General features: G+C 57.8%; 2 protein-coding genes across 2 annotated transcripts in view; one reads left to right on the forward strand and one right to left on the reverse strand.

Annotated features, from left to right (window-relative positions):
• Nucleotides 1–1,499: 1,499 nt before the first annotated feature.
• On the forward strand, nt 1,500–24,873 carry MYH7B (myosin heavy chain 7B). The gene is made up of 41 exons (XM_057528491.1): nt 1,500–1,651; nt 2,923–3,029; nt 3,194–3,337; nt 3,819–3,975; nt 4,267–4,294; nt 5,361–5,457; nt 7,697–7,717; nt 7,874–7,966; nt 8,080–8,143; nt 9,193–9,291; nt 9,962–10,065; nt 10,180–10,318; nt 10,620–10,738; nt 10,831–10,980; nt 11,164–11,334; nt 12,424–12,603; nt 12,696–12,828; nt 12,909–12,985; nt 13,412–13,499; nt 13,701–13,818; nt 15,604–15,727; nt 15,829–15,965; nt 16,754–17,009; nt 17,966–18,208; nt 18,886–19,062; nt 19,150–19,295; nt 19,612–19,702; nt 19,781–20,170; nt 20,841–20,967; nt 21,055–21,173; nt 21,264–21,460; nt 21,586–21,935; nt 22,060–22,184; nt 22,271–22,386; nt 22,817–23,213; nt 23,300–23,425; nt 23,510–23,680; nt 23,772–23,876; nt 23,959–24,054; nt 24,511–24,648; nt 24,724–24,873. The coding sequence occupies exons 1-41, from the start codon at nt 1,564–1,566 to the stop codon at nt 24,733–24,735; spliced, it is 5,820 nt and encodes a 1,939-aa protein (XP_057384474.1). The 5' UTR covers nt 1,500–1,563; the 3' UTR covers nt 24,736–24,873.
• An 82-nt stretch (nt 24,874–24,955) lies between these two features.
• The window catches only part of TRPC4AP (transient receptor potential cation channel subfamily C member 4 associated protein), a 74,463-nt gene continuing 73,083 nt past the window's right edge, over nt 24,956–26,335 (reverse strand). The window contains exons 18-19 of the mRNA XM_057529715.1: nt 26,098–26,304; nt 24,956–25,893 (exon numbers count right to left, since the gene is read on the reverse strand). Coding sequence (XP_057385698.1) covers nt 25,756–25,893; nt 26,098–26,304 — 345 coding nt within the window. The 3' untranslated portion in view covers nt 24,956–25,755. The remainder of the gene's footprint in view (nt 25,894–26,097; nt 26,305–26,335) is intronic.

Here is a 26,335-nt window from a genome sequence, read left to right on the forward strand (position 1 = left end):
CTCAAAGGACCACTCTTTCACTTTATCATCATTTGTTAGTTTTGCCTGTTTTGAACTATTTATGGTTGAAAATGTATCTTTGAAATTATTCCTATAGACTATAGATATGTCTGTATATTTGGAAATGGTAGCCCGTTGGTGCAGAGGATTTCTCTTTGTGAGCTCAGCCTAATGTCTGGCTGGAATCCTGGCTCTGGACTTCTTTGTGTCCAATGTCGAAGGTTCCAGGATCCTTTGATATTCTGACTCCAAAATTCTGTGGCGTCACCAGGGCCTGAATGGGGTGACAGAAAAGGAGAGCCTGGAAGTGCCCTGACACATTCTGAAGGCAGACTGAGTGTCAGCACCCCGAACCCCTGATGTGAGTAGGGTGCAGGAGGGGGCTAAGAGTGGGAACTTGGCTTCCTGTGAATCTTAAATGTCATTATGAAGCAGGCTCCTGATTGGTCTAAATTTCCTCAATTTGCTTCCTCTTCAGCCAAATTATTCCTTTATGCCTATGGTCCTAGGTCTGGTTTTCTTCTTGTGTAACTTCCCCAGGGTACCTCAGAGAACTGGGGATAGAGGTGAGGGGGAGTGGGGAAGAGACAGCATCCAGGTGCCTGGAGAGAGATGCCTTAGTGTGTCTGCTTCTCTTTTTGACTTGGTCTCTGCCACTGTTTATCTGTGAGGTTTGGCTAGTGGTTTCCTTTCCCTGGGCCTCAGTTTCTCTGGATGTGTAAAGAGGATTGGACCAAATAGTCCCAGAGTGCATTTTGTGGTCACCCTCCCTGAATCTCCTTGCTCTCCACTTCTGGGGGTGTGGACCTTTTTCCGGGTGTATCAGACTCCCTGTGACTCAGTTCCTCTCTCCCAGCACCTCAGTCTTCCCAAATCTCTCACTGCCTTGTCCCTGCCCCTGTCGGTCTGAATCTCAACCTCTGAGTGGAGTGAGTGTCTCTCTCTGCCTTTGTGATCCTCTGACAATAGGAGGTAAAAATAGCCCAGGGGCTGTGCTGGTGGAGATAAAAGGGAATTTGCCTTTTGTGTCCTGTGGCCAGGCCGGGGGGGCTGTGACACGTGGAGATTGCTGACATAGCTTTCCTCCAATGACCTTGACGGCGGCAATAAAAGGGGTAGCCCAGCTCCCAGCTCTCACCATGGTGCTGAGGTGGGTGATCAGGGCTGGAGTTGGAGCCCAAGGGAGGGCAGACAGGCTGATGGGTGAGGGTGCTTGTGGGCTGGCACAAGTCTCTCCATTTCTGTGGGAGAGGATGCTCTGGTGTTAGAGAGAGAGAGAGAGAGAGAGAGAGAGAGAGAGAGAGAGAGAGAGAGTGTGTGTGTGTGTGTGTGTGTGTGTGTGTGTGTGTGTGTGTGTGTGTGTTGGGGGCTCACCAGGGAGGCTGAAGTGGGGAGCCCCACGGAATCACCTACCGTTAGGTCTTGTGGGTTGTTCGATCATGCCCCAGTTTGGGGCCCCTGGTCCCTTAGTTCCCCTGTCACTGCCATCTTCCAGTGCCTGCTGCCTTGGACTGCCTTGAACCTCTAAGATCTCATCCTGCACCTCTCAGTGCCACTACCGTGATGGATGTGAGTGAACTTGGGGAGTCTGCCCGCTACCTCCGCCAGGGCTACCAGGAGCAGATGAAGGTGCACACTGTCCTGTGGGATGGTAAGTGAGGGCAGAGTGGGGCACAGCTACAGAGAAGCCCTTATGGACTCAGACCAGGAGTGGGGAGGGGTGGCACTCAGCTTGGGTCTGAAGGGGCACTCTGGCCCGCCAGCTTTAGCCCTGAGGATAAAATCCCAGGGAGCCTGTGTACATCACTGTATTTCTGTGAGCAAGCCTCGGTTTGCTCCTCTGTAAAATGGGACAGTATCACCCGCCTCCTGGGGCTGCAGTCTGTGGCTGGAGCCTGAAGCTTCTGAGATGAGAGTGATTGGTATGTGTGCAGGCTGCCTCCACATGTCCGTAAAACCTGTGCTGGAGTTATTTTTAGTGCTTTCCATAGAGCCAAAGCCTCTGTTTATCAGGGACAGGAATAAAGGCTACTATTTATGACCCGGTTTGCTCACAGGACAATAATAACAATAGGCAATGTGTATCAAGTGCTTATTGTGTGCCAGGCCCAGAGCAGATGACTTTCCACGCATCATCTCAACAACCTGGGGAGATGGAGACCAAGGCCAGGGCCGGCTTCGTGGGTGTGCAACCTCTGCAGCCACACAGGGCACCGCCCTCAGAGGGGCCTCATGCTCGATTTAACACCCTGCTATCACCATCTCGAAATTGTAAATAATTTCTTAACAAGAGGATCTGCATTTTAACACTGGGGCCTGCAAGTTATGGAGCTGGTCCTGACTAAGGCACTTGACTAGTAAGTGGCAGGACACCTGAGTCTGTGCCTTTAACTACCATGAAATATGGGCTCCCTGGAGCTCTGGGGCCAGCTGGCCAGGCAGGAAGGAGCATAAGACAGACTTACGAGACCGGGGTTTGAGTCTTCAGTGAAATGGGGGAGGCAGAACCCACTGAGAATTAAGTGCCTGATATTGAGGGCTGCTCCATATGGGAACTAAGCACATGCCCATAATGTTTTACCTTTGAGGGACAGGCCCATAGAGAATGAGGGATTTTCCTGAGGTCACAGGGCAAATACAACAGAAGCAGGAATCTGAACCCAAGTGTGTAATCCAGGGCTGTGAGGGAGTGTAACCTCAGTCAGGGAATCCTTTGAGGAGATCTCTAGGGACCCTCCCAGCTCTGCCCTTCCGGGAGTCTGTGTCTGGAAGGATCTTTTCTGGGTACTCCTGCATCCTGACAGAAGGGCTCCTAGGAGTGGCACAGCTCTGTAGACACGATTTGAGAACCCCAGCTGGGTCCCCAACCCCTGGATGTGCGTCAGCCTTTCTCAAAACCCCCATGCTCTCCCCGAAACCCAGGGAAGAAGCGGGTCTGGGTACCTGATGAACAGGATGGTTACGTGGAGGCTGAGGTCAAATCCGAGGCTACTGGGGGCAGAGTCAACGTGGAGACCAAAGACCAGAAGGTTTGGCTCCCCCTTTTCCCGGAATTAGCTCCTCCGCCTTCCCGGGTGTAGCTCCTGACCAGTGTGCTCTGGATGAAAGGGGGTCTGGGAGCGTACAGGAGTGAGAGGCTGAGGTCAGTTTGTTCCTGCCCACCTGTCACCCCACCATACGGCCTTCCTGGCAGGTGCTGACGGTTCGTGAAGCTGAACTGCAGCCCACGAACCCGCCCCGCTTCGACTTGCTGGAGGACATGGCCATGATGACGCACCTCAACGAGGCAGCCGTACTGCACAACCTGCGCCAGCGTTATGCTCGCTGGATGATCTATGTGAGCCATGGGCCGGGGAGGGGCCACGGGTGGGATGGGGCTGTGTGTGGTGGGGGCGGGGCCATAGTAGCAGGGGCGGGGCTAGGGCAAGAGGCATAGCCTGGTGGGGACAGAACGGGGGAAGGGGCGGGGCTGTGTGCAGTGAGGGAGCAGGACTAGAGGCAGGGTAGGGTGATGTCATGGGGCTGTGGAGGCGGGGCCACTGGCTGGGGCGGGACTAGAGGTAGTGCTGGAGGTTTGGCTACGGCAGTGTAGGGGCGGAGCTGCAGCAGCACAGAGGCTGGGCAATGGGGCTATGAAGGGGCCACGGGCTGTGGGCAGGAGTAAGGGCTAGGGCGGGGCTAGGGCGACCACAGAGGGTGTGGCATCGCACCTTAAGCAGCTCCTTGGGGGATTTTGCAAGGGTCACAGTTTTGCGAGGGCTAGAGCCTGGGAATGGGAGCTTGGCCTCCAACAACCTATCTATACACTCTCTCCTCAGACATACTCGGGCCTCTTCTGTGTCACCATCAACCCCTACAAATGGCTCCCGATCTATACAGCCTCCGTGGTAGCCGCTTACAAGGGAAAGCGCCGCTCGGAGGCCCCGCCCCACATATATGCTGTGGCAGATAACGCCTACAATGACATGCTGCGCAGTAAGGGCCGCCTTGACTCGTCTCCCCCACCCGAGGCCCCTCCCCCGGCTCCAGGACCCCATTCCCTCCATTTGCACTGCCCTCCTTTTGATGCTGCTGGACACTCTAGCATAATCCTTCTGTCTCTCTGAGTGGGAGCTGGCCTGCAGTCTGAAGGTCCCACCTGGTCCTTCCCGTTTCTGGCCCTGGGTGGTAGAGGGGCTGCCCCAGCGCCAAGGATACCCAAGGTGTTCCACCTGTGGCTGGTCCCTCACTTTGGCTAACTTCTCTATCTCCTCCCCTTTCTTCCAGACCGAGAGAACCAGTCCATGCTGATCACGTGAGTGTGGGGCTCTGGGGATGGGGTGGGAAATGCTGGCCATCTGGCAGGAAGAGAGTGGAACTAAAATCATTTCCCAAGGTTGAATACAAAGTGCTTAGGGCTGGGGTTTTAACGCCTGGAGTCAGTGTCCCAGGTGAAACTAAATTAGAGCATTTTCTCTGCCCCCTATGCTGGGCAGATGTATTATGGGTGGTGTGCAGGAAGGGGGTAACAGACTGATCACCAGCCCTGATACCCTCTGTCCCTAGGGCCTGGAATCTTCTCCCACCTTGATCTTTTGGGAGTTCTGATTCTCGCTCAAGGAGAGTGGGGAGACCCCTTTCCTCCTTCTTACCATCTCCATATTTCTGAGTCTTATTTCTAATCCTTTGTTTGCCTTCACTGGTAAGTGGTAGAATTCTTACATACCAAGTTTATATCCAGCCAAGCCAATATGGACATCGTTCGTGTGTGGGGGTGTATGTATGTGTGTGTGTGTGTGTGTGTGTGTGCAGCCTGCTGGTGAAGATCAAGGCCTTTGAAACCAGAAAGACCTGTATTCAAGTTCTCACGGGTCCACTTCCTGCTGGTGTGCTTGGGCCTCTGAGTCTCATCAGAAAAGACAGAACAATCCTACTTACCTACCACACAGAGCTATAGGAGTCAGTGAGTTAATGTCTGTACCTGGCACACAGCAGAAACAGCTACATAACTTCTCTGAGCCTCATTTCCTTATCTATCAAAAGCGGATGATAGTGGTGCCTGCCTCACAGGTTTCTGAGGCTTAAATGAGCCAATATAGGTAAAGCACTTGGCCCAGTGTCTGGCAGTAAGTTAGTGTTCAGTAAACAGTGGCATCATAATGTGTTTTCTCATCTCACTGGGATGGTCTAGGTTGGCTTGTTTTGTAAACAATTCTGAGGGCTAATTTATCTCAGGAGTTTTGAGTTGGGGTGTGGGTCCTGAGTTGGGAGCTGGGTGTGGGGAGGGCAGAGGGGCCCTGCTTGAGGGGTAGGGTGTTGGGGGATGGGAGGAATTAGAGTAGCCAGATGGACATTGGTGACTCATGTTTGTGTCGTCCAAGGGGAGAGTCGGGGGCCGGTAAGACGGTTAACACCAAGCGGGTCATTCAGTACTTTGCCATCGTCGCTGCCCTGGGAGACGGGCTGGGCAAGAAGGCCGTAAGACTCGCCCACGCGGGCGCTGCTCCCTGCTGCTTCTGTTTTTCTTTTCTTTCTTCTCCTTCTTTTTTTCTTTTTAAAAAGTTGATTCCCCAGAGCCTCCAGCCCTGCCTGAGCCTCCCACCCTGGTGGCAGACTCTGGCCTGAGCAAGGCTCGACCAGCGAGGCTGTGGCCATTCTCTGTCACATTGTATGACGCGGTTCCAGGCTTACCTCACTGTTCCCATCTGTAACACAGCGGATGGGACCACATTGCTATTCCTAAGCATTTTATGTATTTTTTCCCTTTCATCATGACCTTCATATTTTGAGAGAGTTTACCAGGTAGGCTGCTTTTACCAAGAAGTAATTGTTTTCTTGGTTTTCATGCACCAAAGACACAGTTACCTGCTGTCAATCAAACAAGCAGGTTCAGCCAGAGCCAAGGGCACTTGGCATTCCCAACAGCCAAGGTTAAGGGGCAGTTTTGCACCCTATGATTTCTTTATGGTTTTTGAAATTTTCTGTAACAATGGGGGAACCATTTTTTTGTTTTGTTTTTGTTTTTGAGGTACAACTTTCATTCCTAGCCCCAGGGCCAGCTGTTCAGAGCTCTGTGTGTGCTCCCCTACCCCAAAATGGGTTGCCTTTTCTTTCCAGAAACCCAAGCCTCCTCCTGCACAGCCCCTACTCCTGGTCCTGTTGAGCCTTGCATTTATTCTGGGACATTTTTCTTTCTTCTTTTTCTTTTCTTTTTTCCATTTAAAGTTTTTTCTTTTTCTTTTTGCCTCTTCCTATTTTCCCAGTTGATTTTCTCGTTTTTTCTTTTTATTTCAGTTTTGTTTTTTTGGTGTGGTGGTGGTTGTTTTTATTGTTTTGTTTTGTTTTTGCTGTTGACTTTTTGGTACTCTTTCCTCCCTTCCCCCCACCCCATTTTCCCAACTCCCTAAGTGTCTCTGAGGATGCTACAGAAAGTCGGGTCTTGGTCCAGGAACAGGAATGGAGGGCAGGGAGCTGGCAGGGATGCAGCTGGGAGGGGCAGGGGTAGGGGGCACCTGGGCAGAAAGGAGCCCTGCATCGTGGAGTCGGGGTTGGGGGGAGCTGTCAGGCAGGGGAGGTAGAGAGAAAGGCTGCCCCTCAGGGGCCATGGGTGCTGGAGCTTAAGAGCCTTATCAACCTCCCTCCCCTCGGCCCCCAAATTGACCACGTCTCCAAAGAGAGCCCTGTTCAAAAGCCCTGGACTTGAACGTGTGGGGTGGAGCTCGGGGTAGGGGCTCCTGCCAGTTCTCTCCTGCCTCTGTCTCCCCAGCAATACCTCAGGGGGATTTTTAAGTCTTGCGCTCCCTGGAGGTGAGTGAATAACCAGAGTCCCCTGGCATGGGACAGGTGGCATGACACCTGTCACTCCAGAATCTATTCCTTCCTTTTTCTCCCTTTTTTCCCAGGCTGCTGGGATCCAGGGTAGGGAAAAGAAAGAAAGGGAAAAGGAGGGAAGACAAGGATGAGGCTAGGAGAGCAAGGGGGGAGGATCCCCTCCATTCAGTAAGTCCCTCTAGATGAGACATACAGGTGGCTTTGGGCATCGTGGAAAGCAGGATGCCTGGGCTCAGTGTCTGTTCTGCCCCTGACCCACTGTGCCATCTTGAGCAGATCACTTTCCTGCTCTGAGTCTTAGTTTCCTCATTTGCAAATTAGGGCTAATGATATGCACCCAACAGGGCTATTTTGAATAATAGTCGGTGTACAACTGTACAATGAAAATGCACCTCATCACAATACAAAGGAGTAGTGTGAAGAAGGGCAGTCACAGAGGGAGGGGAGGGGTCAGAAGGTTTGGGCAGGAAGAGGTCTCTTCCAGCCTCAGAGCATCAGGGAGGCCTTCCTAGAGGAAGGGGCACTTGAGCTGGGCTCTAAAGGGGAGTAGACTGTAGTCAGGAGCCTCTAGGGCTTGGGGCAGGGTCACTTCCTGGGGCATGGGAAGTGAAGGGATATGGAGGAGGCCAGAGACGGGGCTTGGGGGGGCTGTGAATAGGAGACTCCCAGACGCAGCCGCTGCCTCAAGCCCCTGACTAGGGCCATGTTTGCTCCACTTTCTAGCATTTCTCCTTCTAACAGTCCCTGGAGGGTCGGGCATGAGGGGTCGGGGGCGGGTACACATTTGGGTGACTAACGTTCACTGTCCCGCTAACCACCCCACTGCCCGCTCCTGCCTGGTGACACCTCACACCCTCTAACGTTGTCTTCCTTCTCCTCCCGGCAGTTTCTGGCCATGAAGACCAGGGTAGGTATGGGGCTGGTGTGAGTGGGGCAGGCAACAATTATGAGGTCCTGGGGAACCCCCCTCCCCTCCCCTTCCCCTTCCCAACCAGTGGTTGTCTGGGATGGGCCGAGACCCCGGGACCACAGGCTGACAGAGCCCTCGGCCCACCACCACCAGGGCACCCTCGAGGATCAAATCATTGAGGCTAACCCTGCCATGGAGGCTTTTGGCAACGCCAAGACCCTGCGGAACGACAACTCGTCCCGCTTCGTGAGTGCCGCAGTGGGAGAGCCGGGTGTGGGGAGACACAAGGTGGTGGGAGCCTTGGACAAATAGGGCAGCGCTGGCTGGGCCCCCAACTGAGGCTGCTTTTCTGCCCACAGGGCAAGTTCATCCGCATTCACTTCGGTCCCTCTGGGAAGCTGGCATCCGCGGATATTGACAGCTGTGAGTCTAGGAGACGGTGGGGGAGGGTGAGGATGGGGAAACAGGCCCAGGCCTGAGTCTTTCCGCTCAGACTGAGTATCTGTCATCAAGTTCTTGGGGCTCCCACCTGTCCCAGGCGCTTCTCTTCATCCCCTGGCCACAGCCCAGCTCAGGCCACCTCACCTCTCACCTGGAACATTCCCCCAGCCCCCGTGTGGTCTTCCATTCTCCATTCCTCTGCTGGATCTCCTTTCAGCCAGAGTGATCTTTTCTTAGAGACTAATCTGACCACATCACATTCCTGCTTAAAGACCTTTTCCAGATCCCATCACCTTAAGATGGAGACCCAAATCTTTATTTGGCCAGTCAGGCTCCTTGTGACTGGGCCCTTCCCCTCACCCACCATCCCAGTCTTTTCTCTGGCCCTCGATAGGGCAGGCCTGTGCCCCTCCTGCCCTGGCCTCATCTCTACACCTCGAGTCCCCATCCTTCCCGGAAGCCTCCCCCAATGCCTCTCTGGGGCCATTGCCCATGCCGCCTGACCCAGACCTGCTGCATAGACACCAGGTGCCCAGGCTGCATGCATAGAGGGGCCCCCACGCTGACTGCTCCCCATCTTGGGGTGCATGGCCAGATCCTGATGGATAAGCATGGGCAGGTGGTGATAGACGGGAACGTCATAATTCATGCCCCGACCGACCCATGCGCAAACACACAGAGGCTCTGCTCGGTGCACACACTGACACACCAGCAGTGCTCTGGAGAAAAGGAGTGTGGTCTGTGGATGGTGGAATGAAAGCACAGATGAAAGAATAGACAAATCAAGACCCATACACAGACAGCTACGTTAATACACCCACACGCAGAGACACACAGACGTACAAACATACACATTCCCACACCGTGACACGTGCGCTGATGGAGAGACACCCTTCAGCACATGCTGGCATGTGTGCAGACACGGCACCTCCACACACACCCCTGCCCCTTGCTGACACGTCCTCCCTGCCCCTCAGCCATATTCGGGTGACCCACTCGGGAAACTAGGCCAGCACCTCCCTTTTCCCCAGATCTCCTGGAGAAGTCAAGGGTGATCTTCCAGCTGCCCGGTGAGCGAGGCTACCACGTCTACTACCAGATCCTCTCGGGGAAGAAGCCAGAGCTGCAGGGTGAGGGCCAGCAGCAGATGGGGTGGGAATCGGAGCCCACAGGTCTGGGTGGCAGTTGGGCTGCCCAGCCTTGTCCCGGCCCCCATCAGATCAGGCCCTGGGCTACCTGTTCCCCTACTGTTCTGGGGTCTGTGACATCCCTTCTTTCCTGGAGACCTAGAGCCCCTTCTATCCACCCACCCCCTTCCTGGGACTTCCAGTTCTTGCTGAGCCCTCTCCTCCTCGTGCTAGGAAATGGGCCCCTTAGTACCATTGCCCTGGCAGGGTTGTCTCTCCTGCTGTCCTGAGACTAGAGAGGCCCAACCTAGCACCAGTGGGGAGCAATGGCTCTGTCTAGGCCCAGCTCCCCTCTCTTGCAAGCCCCTCAAGGGCAGAATCTGGTCCTCGCTGGGCCGCAGCACCCAGCACAGGGTCTGGGCCATAGGGGTGGCTTGCGCAATGGTCAAAAGATGAGTGAGACATAGGGACCGAGGCTCATTTCTCAGAACCGTAAAGAAAGAGAAGCCATGAGCATGGGAGTCGAGGAGAGAAACTCAAGCTACAAAATCTCGGGAGGGCCCTACACTCTCCTGCCGGGCTGGCTCCCAGGACCTACCACGCTGGGATGGGGGTGCAGAGGAGAGCTGGGTGAACACAGCCGACCTGCCCTTCTCCGCCCCATGTCCCCCAGACATGCTGCTTCTGTCCATGAACCCCTATGACTACCACTTCTGCAGCCAGGGCGTCATCACTGTGGACAACATGAACGACGGGGAGGAGCTCATGGCCACTGACGTATGTCTCTGGTGGGAAGGGAGGAAACCTGGGGGAGCAGGTCCAGTGCCCTTCACTTGGCTGAACCCTGGAGGAGCCCAGACTTCTCTGAGCCTTCCACCCCCCACCCCCCAGCATGCCATGGACATCCTGGGCTTCAGTGTGGATGAGAAGTGTGCCTGCTACAAGATCGTGGGGGCCCTCCTGCACTTTGGCAACATGAAGTTCAAGCAGAAGCAGTGGGAGGAGCAGGCTGAGGCCGACGGCACCGAGAGTGAGGGGCCCTGACCCTGGCCTGACCTGGTCATCCTCTTGACCCTGATCCGAGCATCCAGTCCGTGACCATTAACCCTAAGACTTGTCCACAGCCTTTGACCTCAGTCTTAACCTGGCCCTGATTGTAAACCTTGACTTCTCAATTCCAGACCCTCACCCTCCTGAGCTGTACAGTTTGCTGACCCTGAACTTGACCTCTTCCAACCTCCCTCTCATAACCCTAAGTCGAGGCCGGTAGAGCTCCCAAGTACCCGTCTTCTTGGCCTCCTCCCCCTCATCTCACCCATGTGCCCTGCCAGGTGCTGACAAGGCTGCCTACCTGATGGGGGTCAGCAGTGGAGACCTCCTCAAAGGCCTTCTGCACCCCCGAGTGCGTGTGGGGAACGAGTATGTGACCAAGGGTCAGAGTGTGGAGCAGGTGAGCGGCTGGCAGGCCGGGGCCCACCTGGGGACAGCTGGGGCAGGGTCCCCTCCTTGCCAGGTCCCAGAGCAGCCTCCCCGCGCCTCCAGGTGGTGTTTGCCGTGGGGGCTCTGGCCAAGGCCACCTACGACTGGCTGTTCCGGTGGCTGGTGTCACGGATCAACCAGACGCTGGACACCAAGATGCCCCGTCAGTTCTTCATCGGCGTCCTGGACATCGCCGGTTTTGAGATCTTTGAGGTGAGGGCAGGCCAACACCCCCAGGCTCTGTTGTCTCTGGGGTGGAGGACCACTGGGGGTAGGGGCAAGAGCCCTGGGTGTCTGCCTGGAAGCGGGTTGAGCTCCCGCACATCCCTGTTCTCTGTGGGTCTCCTTGTGCCTGTCTACAAGGAGGCCTGCTGAGCCGGGCGCCTCCCACTATAGTTTAACAGCTTTGAACAGCTGTGTATCAACTTCACCAACGAGAAGCTGCAGCAGTTCTTCAACCAGCACATGTTTGTGCTGGAGCAGGAGGAGTACAAGCGGGAGGGCATCGACTGGGTCTTCATCGACTTCGGCCTGGACCTGCAGCCCTGCATTGACCTCATCGAGAAGGTGAGGCCCGGGGCCAGGTCACTGCAAGGAAGGGAAGGCATGGGTGCAGTGGGTGAGCAGGAATGAATGCGCACTTGTGTGTGAGTGAGCGTGTGCAAGCCTGCATGTGTGTGTGCATGTATGAGTGTGGCTGTGCACATGTGTGTGTAACGTGTATATGAATGGAAATGTGTGCATGTGTGTGACTAGGTGTTTTGGAGATTGAGTGTGATTGTGTGTTGGTGAGCAGTGTGTGTGTGTGAGCGTGCATCCCAGCACTGTTGCAGCCACAGTTTCTTTGGACCCTCAAAACTGTCCAGAACTACAGGGCAGGGTAGGGTGTGTTTGTTTATTTGTCTATAAAACATTACATATATTTCCCTATTGTATAAAGACTAGAAAGAAAGAAAAATCAAAGAAAAATTGAAAAATCAGAAATAAAGGAGAAAAGATGTGTCCCCCAATCCTACCACAACCTATCTCCTCCCAGTCCTTTATCCTGGGCATCTCTTTTCTCTTATGAACACAGACACATTTCTCATCCTACCTTTTCTCTGAGAGTGTATTTTGAGCATGGTGCTTTGTTGAAGAAGGCACAGTAGTTCATGCAGCAGATGATTTTCATGCATTTCTGTAATCTCCTACTAGTGGACATTTAGGTGGTTGACATCTTTTGCTGTTATAACAACAATGAAAGTTTTCATTTCCCCATTTTGCAAGTTAGGAAATTGAGGCTTAGAGAGGTCTGAGGGCCCCATAGCTACTAAGTGAGGAAGCCAGAATTTGAACTCAGCTGCCTTTTTTGACTGTACCACGTGTGAGAGTGTGAGACCACGGATGCCGGTTTGAGTTTGCACACTTCTTATAAGTAAAGAGAACAACTCAGAGCTGCAAGTTGGGCAGAAAGGGCTTGGAAGCCAAACCACAAACTTTCTTTCTTAGAAGGCAGGGCTCCTGGGTGCAGGTCAGTTCTTTGCCCCTCAGGGCAGATGGCTGAGGTTGGAGGGTCTGGGAAATCTCCCAGAGGGAGGGGCTCCAGGAAATGGGGATGCAGCCCGGCCTGGATGGGCTGGCTTGATGGAGGCCCTTCAAGCTGTGCCCTGTCCCCAGCCACTGGGCATCCTGTCCATTCTGGAGGAGGAGTGTATGTTCCCCAAGGCCTCAGATGCCAGCTTCCGGGCCAAGCTCTATGATAACCACGCGGGGAAGTCGCCCAATTTCCAGCAGCCACGGCCTGACAAGAAGCGCAAATACCAGGCCCACTTTGAGGTGGTCCACTACGCGGGCGTGGTAGGTGCCTGTTGAAACCCCAGCTCTTGACCGCTCTCCTCCCTCCTCCGGGTTCCCCCACCTCGGTTCAGCCCCCGTCTGGTCTCTGGCAGGTGCCTTACAGCATCGTGGGCTGGCTGGAAAAAAACAAGGATCCACTGAATGAGACGGTGGTCCCCATCTTCCAAAAGTCGCAGAACAAGCTCTTGGCTACTCTCTACGAGAACTATGCTGGCTCATGCTCTAGTGAGTACAGAGGGATGAGATTCTGTAGGGGACTCACAGAGTGATGTCCCTTGGAGTGACTGGTCCCATGTCTCTCCTAGCCGAGCCCCCCAAGTCTGGGGTGAAAGAGAAGCGTAGGAAGGCAGCATCATTCCAGACGGTGTCCCAGCTACACAAGGTGAGGCCCAGTCTAGGCCTCGTGCAGGCCCTCACCCTGCCGCCTCCACCCCGTCCCGGCTCCTTGCTCTGTCCCCTGCACCCTGGGCGGGCGGCCGTTAAGACTTGCAGTGATGTTTAATTCCTCTCCACGTGAACATCACAGCAAGTCTGTGCTGCTTCCCGTCCCCATGCTGCCTGGGCAGGGTTTGGGGGGGGATGGGGCCGGAGCCACAGGGATTGGGTGGGGGAGTGAAGACTTTGGTGATGGTAACGGGGACCCAGCCAAACAGAAGAGGGCAAAGGGTCACAAGGAGCAGAGTGAAAGGGCAGCACCGCAGAGACACGCTTAGGCACCTACTGCGCAGTCCTTAAGGGGCTCATCCACTGCGGTTTCCAATTCTGCTTCTCTGCCCTCTTGTGCTTTCTCCCCTCTCCTCACCCACAGGAGAACCTCAACAAGCTGATGACCAACCTGCGGGCCACACAGCCCCACTTTGTCCGTTGCATTGTCCCCAACGAGAACAAGACCCCAGGTAGTCACCCCAGGGTGGGTTGGTGGCGTGGGGGCACATTGGAGGGAGGGGACAGCGCAGACTGGAAGCTGGGTCTTGCCCCCTCCGCAGGGCCTGCTCAGCCTCAAAGTGAGCCCTGTGTCTGGACTTCTCGTCTTTTCTGGGGCATGAAGTTGTGTCCATTGACCTCTAATCTTTTCCTTTAACCCCCACCATGTCCAGGGGTCATGGATGCCTTCTTGGTGCTACACCAGCTGCGCTGCAATGGGGTTCTGGAGGGGATCCGGATCTGCCGACAGGGATTCCCCAATAGGCTGCTTTACGCTGACTTCCGGCAACGGTGGGTGTCTCCCTGCCCCAGCCCTGGCTCCTCCCCAGCTCCAGCCTGAGGGGGTGGAAGGGCACCGAGGAGGATGCAGGGGGACTGGGGAGGAGGCCAGAAGGTATCCCAGCGGGAGATGCTGATGGCTGAGACCTGGGGGTGGGCGGTGGGCTGGGGGAGATGTGAACAGGCTCAGGGTAAATATTGGAGGTGCAGCCAACAGGCCTTGCTACTGATGAATTGGATGTGGAATAAGAAAGAAAAAGAAAATACAAGGGTGACTTCTGGTTGTTTGGCCTGAGCAACTGGGGAGTTGGTGGTAGATTTACTGAGAAACCAAGATAGGATTTTTAAAATTTTGTGGGCAAGTAGTGGGAGAGTGGATTGAGCTTGACTTTGAACATGTCAACTTTGAAATGTCTCCAGCAGGGAATTCCCTGGCGGTCCAGTGGTTAGGACTCTGCGCTCTCACTGCTGAGCGCCCGGGCATTCGACCCCTAGTCGGGGAACTAAAATCCCACAAGCCACACAGCGTGGCCAGAAAAAAAAGAAATGTCTCCAGCAGATAGGAAAGTTGAGGGAGAGATTGGATTTGTTAGTCTGGAGCTCAAGGGTCGGGGGGCAGGCAGAGCTGGAGGTAGATTTGGGAGTTGAATGAGGGTTCACGTGGACTAGACTTTATGTAATGGCTTGCACCAAGTGAGTGCTCGGTCCGTGCTGTTAGCCCCTCTGCCTTCCCTTTATAGGTTTGATTTTTGTCAGGCTGCAATCGTGCACAGTTCCCTCCCCCTTCAGAAGTAACTGGGGCCATCCACGCTGACCGTTATACTTATGTGTCCATACAAATATTGTACACATGGGTGCACACACACATGTTCTCTTTGTTTTTCCCTGTAACTATATGTCTTGGAGATTGTTCCTTATTAATAGACATAAGTCTGCATCATCATCCTTTTTTTAAATATTAAGACTTTCTTTTTTTTAGAGCAGTTTTAGGTTCATAGCAAAATTGAGGGGAAGGCACAGAGATTTCCCATAAGCCCCTGCCCCCACACGTGCACAGCCTCCCCCGTCATCAGCATCTCCCACCAGAGTGGGACAGTTGTTACAGCTGATGAGCGCGCACTGACACATCCTAATCACCCAGAGTCCATAGTTTCCATTACAGTTCACTCTTGGTGTTGTACATTCTAGGGCTTTAGATAAATGTAATGACACATGTAGCAGCATCCATTTTGTTATGGCAGTAAAATATCCCATAATCCAGTGAACCGTGCTTTGTTCATCAGTCCCTTAGTAAGGGGCCTTTTTGTGTTTCTAGGGTTTTGCCTTCACAGTGTGGTCACGACAGCCTGACCCACACAGCCCTGTACACATGTGCAAGTGTGTCCCCTTTAGAAGTGGCTGTGCCAGAACCCTTGCTCTTGTTGATTAGAATTCTCTCCCAAATGTTTCTTCAGTTTGTGATACGCTGTAACACATCACCTTCTTTACTTTTTTTGCCCTTCTGAAAAAAATGATAAATTATTAAAAATTATAAACTAAAAACTTATGAAAGTGCTGTATGCCTTTTGTAAATGCTGTAGGCTCTTAAAGAACTTAACTACTGAATGCATTTAAATGCTACCCAAGCTTTCAAAGTAGAGTATGCCCAGTCCTCCGGTGTCACAAGGCTGTCCCCCGCCAGCCTGTTCAGGGGGTGCCCCTCTGGAGCCTCTACTCCGGCCTCTGAGGGGCCAGCCTCTTCCGTCGTCGGCTCCCTGCCCAGCACCCTCCTCTCCAGCCCTTTTCCCGCTCCCCCAGGTACCGCATCCTGAACCCCAGCGCCATCCCGGACGACACCTTCGTGGACAGCAGGAAGGCCACAGAGAAGCTGCTGGCCTCGCTGGACATCGACCACACCCAGTACCAGTTTGGCCATACCAAGGTCAGGGCACAAGGGAATTAGGGCGCTGGACCGGATGTGGGCGGTCACGCTGCAGGGGTCATGCAGGCGACTGAGGGTTATACCTACCGCCCACACCCCAGGTGTTCTTCAAGGCTGGGCTTCTAGGCGTCTTGGAGGAGCTTCGTGACCAGCGTCTGGCCAAGGTCCTGACACTGCTGCAGGCACGGAGCCGGGGCCGCCTCATGCGCCTCGAGTACCAGCGCCTGCTTGGAGGCAGGTGGGTGTCGGAAGGGGGTGGGGGGGATGCGGGGGCACAGCCACTGTCCCTCAGCTCGCAGGACCCTCTGAACCCAGGATCTCTGAACCCTGTCATACCGTCCTGTGGGTCAGATTTCACCGTGTGGCTGCCTGCATGCCACACCTCCCAAGGGGCAAGGCTGTGGCTTGTGCCCCTCAGCCCCCAGCTACCACTTCCTCACCTCAGAAGTTGAGGTAAGAGAACCTGCCTGTGCTCCAGGCCATCCCAGAGTGTGGCCTGGAGTAGTAATCAGGGCATCTAGTGTTTCCCAAGACTCTTAAGTGCCAAGCCCTGGGCAAGATACTTTATTTGAATTTATCTCGGTTAAAGTACAGGACAGTCCTGAGAGGTAGGTGCCACGATCATCTCTGTTCACTAGAGGGGGTGTCTGAGCAGACGGAGCCTGTCAGCTGGCTTGTGGCGGGAGGTGGGAGGCTGGGATGTGAGCCCAGGCAGTCTGACCTTATAAAAGAGCCCAGTGGCTGAACCGCCCCTGGTGTCTTCAGGACACTTGCAGGGGCCATTCAGGGCTCCTGAGCTCCTGCCCCGGAGGCAGACCTGTGTGACCTTGGGCCTCACCCTCAAGCTCGCCTGTAAAGCAGAGGATTAGGACCTACTTGAGAGGCTGTTGGGAAGGTTAACGAGGTCCCACGCTAAAGTGCTCAGTGCAGTGTCCGGCCCAGGGTAGGTGCTCAGGGAACATCGGGGCTGTCACTATGAAGGGGTGGCACTGAACCTGCTGGCCACCTGTGTCTGCCCCTCCCCAGGGATGCCCTGTTCACCATCCAGTGGAACATCCGCGCCTTCAACGCCGTCAAGAACTGGTCATGGATGAAGCTCTTTTTCAAGATGAAGCCACTACTACGCTCGGCGCAGGCTGAGGAGGAGCTGGCGGCCCTGCGGGCAGAGCTGCGGGGGCTGCGAGGGGCACTGGCCACCGCCGAGGCCAAGTGCCAGGAGCTGGAGGAGACGCACGTCAGCGTCACCCAGGAGAAGAACGACCTGGCCCTGCAGCTGCAGGCAGTGAGTAGGGGAGGGGCAGGGTTTCTTTCTGCGACTTGGTGCCCCCCGGCCCCCAGCCCCCCTCAGAGAACCCCAGGCCGCTCCGAGGAAATACCGTAACCAGATCCCCGGCCAGGGCGGACCTGGCGTGCTCTGGGTGCTCAGGCCTCACCCGGGTCTTCCTTCCTATTCCGGAGGCTCATGGGCTTGTGCCCGTGCGCAGCCTCCCATGTTCCCAACCTCCCCACCCAGTCTGTGCACGTGTCCTAATGCTCCCACGCCTTGTGCCCCCGTGGCTTCCTGCAAAGCTACAGTGTAGCCCCATCTCCCCAACTCTCCCCTCCTCTCCATCCCCGAGACAGCCCCATTCTCCCTTCTCTGGTTAAGGGCCACGGGAACCCAGGCAGCAGGTAACAGTAACAACCAGAGGGTAGAGATCAAGGGTCCGGATCCTCCCCAAGTCCACAGAGCCATTCCTTCCTTCAGCAAATACTTTGAGTGTCAGACCCCATGGAAGCTCTGGAGATACATTGGTGGGAGAACAGACAGGCCTGTGCTCACAAACTCACCTGCTAGAGCAGGAGACGTTATGCAGCCAGGTAGTGAGGAAACAGTGATGGCAGAGAACCTGAGCCCTCCGTGGCCGTGCAGGGCTCTCCCCACCCCCTTAGCCCAGTGTGGGCAGAGCTGGCAGTTGGCTTCTCTGCTAGAGCCCTTGTTTGGGCCTTACTCTGGGTTGCCCCCAGCCTGTCTAACGTTCCCCTCTTGCTGCCCCGTCCATCCCTCTACCTGAGCCCTTATCCCACCACACTTGAACGCCTTCAGGGCCAAGAGCAGGTCTTCGGCATTCCTGGGTCCCGGAGCCCAACCGAGCGTGTGTCCAGCCTCTGCACGGACAAATGAACTTGCTTTCCGGGGCCTGGCCTGGTGTCCCTCAGCTGCCTTGACTCTGCCCCATTCCCCGTGTCCCCCTCCAGGAGCAGGAAAACCTGGCGGATGCCGAGGAGCGCTGCCACTTGCTCATCAAGTCCAAGGTGCAGCTGGAGGCGAAGGTGAAGGAGCTGAGCGAGCGGCTGGAGGACGAGGAGGAGGTGAACGCTGACCTGGCTGCCCGCCGGCGCAAGCTGGAAGACGAGTGCACAGAGCTCAAGAAGGACATTGATGACCTGGAGCTGACACTGGCCAAGGCCGAGAAGGAGAAGCAAGCCACAGAGAATAAGGTGTGGGCCGGGCCGGCTGTGGCCCTGGGCAGGTGTCTTCCTCTCTGTGGGCCTCAATTTCCTCATCTGTTAAATGCTGCTGTTAATAGCAGCACTTCCCTCATTAGGGCGGGTGAGGATTCAGTGTGTAACTAGCCTGTGCTAGCGCTCGCCACCGGGCCTCGCCCGTAGTAGGTACTCAGCAAATGCTAGTGATTGTCGCCCACCAGCTCCATGTCCCCCACCAGCTCCATGTCCCCCAGGTGCCTTCCCTCATTGAACCCTCCCAAGAGCCCACGTGGTTCAAAGACTTGGGGTACTGACTCCATCATACAGGAGGGGAAAGTGGGGCTCAGCAGGGTTAGCCGCTTATTCAGGTTCTCACAGGTGTTCCCCGAGGAAGGCAGGACTGGGAAACAGCTGCTTAAACACCTGTGAATCCCCAGAATAGCTGGTGTCTGTTGATCTCTCACTCCGGGCCGGACACTGTGCACAGGGCTTTGTGAGAATTTGCTCATTAATCCCTCGAGGAGGACGCTATAATCATCCCTTAAGGATGAAGAAATTGAGGCTCAGAATGAAGTGACTCGCCCGAGGTTCCCTGGCTCGAAGGGGACGGTTGCTGTGGCATGGTGTGGCGGCTGCTCAGACCAGAGTGCGGGGGAGGCATCCCCGTGGTGACCTTGGCCCTGACACAGGTGAAGAACCTGACGGAGGAGATGGCGGCGCTGGATGAGTCGGTGGCCCGGCTGACGAAGGAGAAGAAGGCCTTGCAGGAGGCCCACCAGCAGGCCCTGGGCGACCTGCAGGCTGAGGAGGACCGTGTGAGCACGCTGGCCAAGGCCAAGGCCCGCCTGGAGCAGCAGGTGGAAGATGTAAGTCGGGGCCACGGCAGCAGGCTGTGCGGTGGGGCCGGGACAGCCGGGATGACGCAGAGCCCACCCACCCCGTCCTGCCCACAGCTGGAGTGCTCCCTGGAGCAAGAGAAGAAGCTGCGCATGGACACGGAGCGGGCCAAACGCAAGCTCGAGGGTGACCTGAAACTGACGCAGGAGTCGGTGACAGATGCTGCCCAGGACAAGCAGCAGCTGGAGGAGAAGCTCAAGAAGTAGGCGTGGGGAGGGCCGCAGCCCCGACCTCCTGGCCACAGGGGGCTTCCTGAACCTGCACCCCGCTTCTCACCCCCCTGGCCTCTAGTCAGTTGTGCATCACAGCAGAGGTTGAACCCTAGGGTGTAGGAGGTCACCAAGGGCCAGGATCTAGGGCCCAGGCTTGAGAGGGAACACAGGGATGAGGTCACTTAGGGCTGCTCCGGGCGAGGTGCCTCAGTCAGGGAGTGTGCTGGGGGCGGGTACGGAGGGGCCCCAGGCAGGTGCATGGGAGTTAGGCCCTGGGCCGGCTTATGCCCACCCTGTGACCTCCAGAAAGGACTCCAAGCTGAGTCAGCTGAACCTTCGAGTGGAGGACGAGCAGCTCCTTGGGGCCCAGCTGCAGAAGAAGATCAAGGAGCTGCAGGTGTGCGGGGGAACGGGGGTGGGCGGAGACCCGGGTCAGAGGCCCACGGAGGTGACACTGCCGCCTGCGCATCCCCAGGCTCGGGCGGAGGAGCTGGAAGAGGAGCTGGAGGCCGAGCGGGCGGCCCGGGCCCGCGTGGAGAAGCAGCGGGCAGAAGCAGCCCGGGAGCTGGAGGAGCTGAGCGAGCGGCTGGAGGAGGCGGGCGGCGCGTCCGCGGGGCAGCGCGAGGGCTGCCGGAAGCGCGAGGCCGAGCTGGGGCGGCTGCGGCGGGAACTGGAGGAGGCGGCCCTGCGGCACGAGGCCACAGTGGCTGCCCTGCGGCGCAAGCAGGCGGAGAGCGCGGCCGAGCTGGGCGAGCAGGTGGACAGTCTGCAGCGGGCGCGGCAGAAGCTGGAAAAGGAGAAGAGCGAGCTCCGCATGGAGGTGGACGATCTGGGCGCCAGCGTGGAGACTCTGGCCCGCGGCAAGGTGTCTGCCTCCTTCCTGATCCCGACCTCTGACCTGACTCTAGCAGCCTATCCTGACTGAACCACTTCTGACTCCAGCAGCTGACCCCTGACCACCCGCTGCCAGTCTGACTCCATACTAGTCCTGGCCCTGCACCCGATCGGGACTCCTGATCCATTCACCTGACACCCAGCCTGAACCCCACACCAGTCCTGACCTCTGACCCTACCTCCTCAACTCTGTGCCCTGACTCCAGGGGATTTTTGACCCAGCATCCAATTCCAACTTCTCAGTCCTTGACCTCTGAATTCTGATCTCATACCTGTCCTGACTCTGTTCCTGTCCTGAATCCCAGCACCCAACCCTGACCCCTGACCTTTGTACCACCTAAGCTTGACAGCTGACCTCTGACCAGTGTCCCCGGCCAACTTCACGCTCTAGTATCCTAACCTCACCTTGACCCACCGGCCTTGGGGCTAGTACAGCCCTCTCACTTCTGACACTCATCTTTTAAGCCATAGTCCAGCAATAGAATCTCCGACCCTGAACGTGGGGTTCTGCTCTCCCTTTGATTCCTGGGCACATGTCTAGCCTGCTAGTTCCTGACTCTGGGTCCCCGTCTCTGACTGGCAGCCCTAGATCCTGCCCTGTGAGTCACAAACTTTTTCTGATCCCTGACCCCGGATCCCAGGCCAGTGCAGAGAAGCTGTGCCGGGCCTATGAGGATCAGCTGAGCGAGGCCAAGGTCAAGGTGGAGGAGCTGCAGCGGCAACTGGCAGATGCCAGCACCCAGCGGGGGCGGCTACAAACCGAGAGTGGTGAGGCCGGGGGCTTGGCTGGGCCACAGCGGGGCTCGGTGCTGCCCCTCACCCACCTGACCTGCCGGCTCGCCCCTTGGCCTGCAGGGGAGCTGAGCCGCCTGCTGGAGGAGAAGGAGTCTCTGATTAGCCAGCTGAGCCGTGGGAAGGCCTTGGCCACCCAGAGCCTGGAGGAACTGCGGCGGCAGCTGGAGGAGGAGAGCAAGGTGGGCCAGCCATTGGCTGCCACAGAGCAGGCGGGGTGGGCACAGGGCCACTGGCCCGGCCCGATGCTGAGGTCACTGGGCTCTCTGCAGGCCAAGAGCACGCTGGCCCATGCCGTGCAGGCTTCGCGGCATGACTGTGACCTCCTGCGGGAGCAGCACGAGGAGGAGGCTGAAGCCCAGGCCGAGCTGCAGCGGCTGCTGTCCAAGGCCAACGCCGAGGTGGCCCAGTGGAGGAGCAAGTACGAGGCAGATGCCATCCAGAGGACCGAGGAACTGGAGGAGGCCAAGTGAGTGCCTTGCCGGCCAGGCCATCACCACACAGGGACGGCACCTGCACCTCTGAGCTGTCAGGGGTGAGGGGAGATGCAGGGCTCAGCTGCCCATCCAGATCCTGTCTGCTCCCGTGGCCTAGGAAGAAGCTGGCACTGCGGCTGCAGGAGGCAGAGGCGGGGGTAGAGGCCGCTCATGCCAAGTGCTCGTCGCTGGAGAAGGCCAAGCTGCGGCTGCAGACAGAGTCGGAGGACGTGACCCTGGAGCTGGAGCGGGCGACCTCAGCGGCCGCGGCGCTGGACAAGAAGCAGCGGCACTTGGAGCGGGCGCTGGAGGAGCGGCGGCGGCAGGAGGAGGAGATGCAGCGGGAGCTGGAGGCCGCCCAGAGGGAGGCCCGCAGCCTGGGCACGGAGCTCTTCCGGCTGCAGCACAGCCACGAGGAGGCTCTGGAGGCCCTGGAGACGCTCAGGCGGGAGAACAAGAACCTGCAAGGTATGACCCACCCCAGGGTCAGAACCGCTCTGGGGTCACTGGGAGTCCCTCAGGGTCACACAGGGTGACACGGTTGGAGCATGAGCCATGGGGGTGGCCCTTCAGTGCCCTGTCCACTCTGCAGAGGAGATCAGTGACCTCACAGACCAGGTCAGCCTCAGCGGGAAGAGCATCCAGGAGCTGGAGAAAGCCAAGAAGGCACTGGAAGGGGAGAAGAGCGAGCTCCAGGCCACACTGGAGGAGGCCGAGGTCAGGGGTGGGGTGGACACTGACCCACTGCTCCCTGGCCTGCCCTCTCAACACACACTCACGGCTCCATCTGCTCTGCACCCCAGGGGGCCCTGGAGCTGGAGGAGACCAAGACTCTGCGGATCCAGCTGGAGCTTTCCCAGGTCAAGGCTGAGGTGGACCGGAAACTGGCGGAGAAAGATGAGGAGTGCACTAACCTGAGGTGTGGGGCTGGGCTGTCCCTCCTCCCCGGGCCAACAGCCTCCCCCATCCCAACCACCTGAGAGCACAAGGGCGGGTGATGTTGGCTGAGCCCCACTGTGCAGGGGACTGGCACAGACACCTAATGCCCCCATACCCACGACCCTCTCAGGTGGGGACCATCGTTCACAGTTTGGAGGTGAACCTTGGAGAGGCCAAAGGACTTGCCCAAGGTTACACAGTGGGGGTAGAGCCAGAGTTCAGTCCCTGTCTGTCTGCTGTGAAATTGCTCTGATGGGCAACAGGCAGGCAGACACAAGGGGCTTGAAACCAGGGAGAGATCGATCAGTCACTTATTCTCCAACTGGCTTCACGTCTCCAGTGTTCCCTGCGTGTCTGTAAGCAAGTCTCTCGCAGGCCACGACCCCTCCTTTTATCCCATCTAACTACAGGCGCAACCACCAGCGGGCAGTGGAGTCCCTGCAGGCCTCCTTGGATGCAGAGACTCGGGCCCGCAATGAGGCGCTGCGGCTCAAGAAGAAGATGGAGGGTGACCTCAACGACCTGGAGCTGCAGCTGGGCCACGCCACCCGCCAGGCCACGGAGGCACAGGCCGCCACGCGGCTGCTGCAGGCCCAACTCAAGGAGGAGCAGGCGGGGCGGGATGCGGAGCAGCGGCTGGCGGCCGAGCTCCACGAGCAGGCACAGGCCCTGGAGCGGCGGGCCGCCCTGCTGGCCGCGGAGCTGGAAGAGCTGCGGGCCGCCCTGGAGCAGGGCGAGCGCAGCCGGCGGCTGGCGGAACAGGAGCTGCTGGAGGCCACCGAGCGCCTCAACCTCCTGCATTCGCAGGTGAGGACGGGGGTCACAGGGATGCATGGGGCGGGGGCCTGAAGGCCGACTCTAAAGCCCTGCCCACCCCCCCACCCCCTCCCCAGAACACAGGCCTCCTGAGCCAGAAGAAGAAGTTAGAGGTGGATTTGGCCCAGCTGAGCGGGGAGGCGGAGGAGGCTGCCCAGGAAAGGCGGGAAGCCGAGGAGAAGGCCAAGAAGGCCATCACCGACGTGAGGCTGGGCCGGGACTGTGGGGGCCCCGAGCAGAGTCCGAAGGGACTTTCACCCCCGACCACGCCACCTCCTCCCGCACAGGCAGCCATGATGGCAGAGGAGCTGCAAAAGGAGCAGGACACGAGCGCACACCTGGAACGGATGAAGAAGACTCTGGAGCAGACGGTGCGGGAGCTGCAGGCCCGGCTTGAGGAGGCAGAACAAGCCGCCCTCCGTGGAGGAAAGAAGCAGGTGCAGAAGCTGGAGGCCAAGGTGTGTGCGGCCCTCCCAGTCCCTTGCCCTGCAGGGTGGGCCACCCGAGGGCAGGCTGAGGGCACCAGGCCCACGGGCTGGCTGCTCGCAGGTGCGGGAGCTGGAGGCTGAGCTCGACGCAGAACAGAAGAAGCACGCCGAGGCCCTCAAGGGGGTGCGGAAACACGAGCGCCGGGTCAAGGAGCTCGCGTACCAGGTGGGTGACCAGGTCCACCTAGGGGGGCAGCCCTGGAGCTGGCCTGGTTCGGGCAAGACCTGAATCCCCTTTGCCTGCCCAGGCCGAGGAGGACAGGAAGAACCTGGCTCGCATGCAGGACCTGGTGGACAAGCTGCAGAGCAAGGTCAAGAGCTACAAACGGCAGTGTGAAGAGGCGGTGAGTGCACGGGGGTCTGAGGATGCCTGTGGTCACCCAACTTCTACAGCTGGCCCCAGGCTCTGCAGCCAGGTGGGATGCCAGCAGCCGGTCAGGCCTGCTCCATCGCTGGGCCGTGGAGTCCCCCGTGTTGGCTTTGTGTGTAGGTTGGGACAGTGACCCCACTGCCCAGCGAGAAGAAAGACGCGTTTCTAACAGCTCCGGCAACACGTGAGACCTAGCTCTGTCTCTGAAGGGACCGCATGCGCCCTCCCCTTCCAGCCAGGTCTGGCACTCGGGTGCCTCTGGAAGGAGTGGCTCCACCCCCTCCTTCCTGCTGTGGGTACTGGTGAGGAGGGAGGAGGGCCGCGGGCAGTGGTGGTGGAGCAGAGGTGAGGACCCGGAGAAGCCAGCCCCTTCTGGGGGTGCTGACCCTTTCAGTGACCAAAGGGTGAGCAGGCCTGCCTGTGCCCCCAGGAGCAGCAGGCCAACACTAACCTGGCCAAGTACCGCAAGGCCCAGCACGAGCTGGACGATGCGGAGGAGCGGGCGGACACGGCGGAAACCCAGGCCAACAAGCTGCGGGCGCGGACCCGGGACACCCTGGGCCCCAAGGTGAGGAGTGGTGCGGGGCACCCACCCTGCCCTCTGCGTGGAGGGCAGCTCACCCAGGCACCCCTCTCCCCTTAGCACAAGGAGTGACACCTGAGCCCTGGGCTCTGAAGAGGGACACCTGCTGTTTGCCCCACCCTGATCCTCTCCTCTCTTCATCCACCCCTGCTGGAGCCTCGCCACCCCAAGCTCTGCTACACCCTGAATAAACGCCACATCTGCAGCTCCTACCGGGTTCCCTCTCATTCTTTGGGGTTCAGGAGGGGAGGGGAGCACATGGTCTCATGGACAAAAGTCAGGTCCACATCAGTCATTTAAAATAAATTCTTTAATAGTCTCCATTTAATTGGTTTATTTGTTGTTAATAAATTGGCAACACACGGAGGGGCCGAGGGTATGCTCCCAGGCAGGCTCCTGCGCGGGGTGTGGGCTCAGGCAGGAGATGCTGCCCTGGAGCGGGGGGCCCGGCCGCAGCCTCCCTGTGCTCCAAGGGATGGAAAGAGAAGGCCCCTCCCACTTCTGGGGGGAACCATGAACACAGCGGCCAATGAGCAAACAGAACCAGAGGAGCTAAAGGAAAACAAGGGAGGGAGGAAGGGAGGGACAGATGGGCAGGCTTGGGGGAAGGTAGCGTTCTCTGGTGTCCCCCACCCCTGCCCAGGGGCTCAGAAGCCTTTGCCTGGGTCCAAAGGCCAGGGCAAGCTTGGCTCACAGATTGGGGGAGGGTGCCCGTATCTCCCTCCCCACCCCAGGACTGACAGCCAAGAGACTGGGCAGGAGCTCAGACAGAGCTATTTTTAAAAGTCCCCTTACCTCTGGGTGGGCCGGGACCCCAGGGTTCTGAAGGAAGGGTGGGCACAGTGTCCCTGTCCTCGTCATGGAGATCTTGAGGGAACTGAGGCTCCCCAATGACCCGGGGCCCTCAGACCCAGGGGCCAAGGGCTTCTAGACGCTCCCTCCCACCAAGCCTGTACCTGAAGACCTGGGGCAGGCGGAGAGCAGCAGGGAGGTCGGGGGGGGGGGACGGGACAGGGCAGGGCGTGAGGCACACGTACCCACGCTCACCCACGCTGGCCCAGGCCCAGCAGCCTCCCGAGGCCCAGCCCAAGATCACTCCTCGGTGAAGTCCCTGTCTATGTCCATGTAGGGCTCCTCGATGTAGCTGACAAGGGCAGAGGGTGACTGGCGGTCCGGGTTCAACAGGATGGACACGGTCTCTTTCCAGTATGAGAAGCTGATGCAGGAGCTCTGGGCAAAGAGAGAGGGGCTGGGCGGGCGCCTGGGGGACTCGGGTCAAGCCCAGCACCCCGCGGGGAGGGCCTTGGTAAGGGGACAAAGAGCTGCCTGCCACAGGGTCCAGGCGGGGACCAGGGACCCCAGATGCCCCTCCGAGGGGCCCTAAGTCTGCGTGCCCGCAGCCCGCCTGCCACCCCTCAGCGGCGGGGCACTCACGTTCTCCAGGCAGGTGCTGTCCTTGTCCTTGTGTAGGTAATGCTGCTGCCAGAAGCGCAGCAGGTTGTGGAAGTTGTTGAGCAGGAAGCCAGGGTACTTCTTGCTGTGCTCCATCCGCTGCAGCAGCCGCAGGTACAGGGGCAGCCGCTCTTTCCGTCGGGCCAGCATCAGGATCACCAGGCTGGTGTTCAGGCAGCTGACATTCTCCTGCAAGCACCAGGCCATCCAGGTCACGCAC

The sequence above is a fragment of the Balaenoptera acutorostrata genome, chromosome 15 (genome assembly GCF_949987535.1).
Source record: "Balaenoptera acutorostrata chromosome 15, mBalAcu1.1, whole genome shotgun sequence".
Taxonomy (NCBI): Eukaryota; Metazoa; Chordata; class Mammalia; order Artiodactyla; family Balaenopteridae; genus Balaenoptera; species Balaenoptera acutorostrata.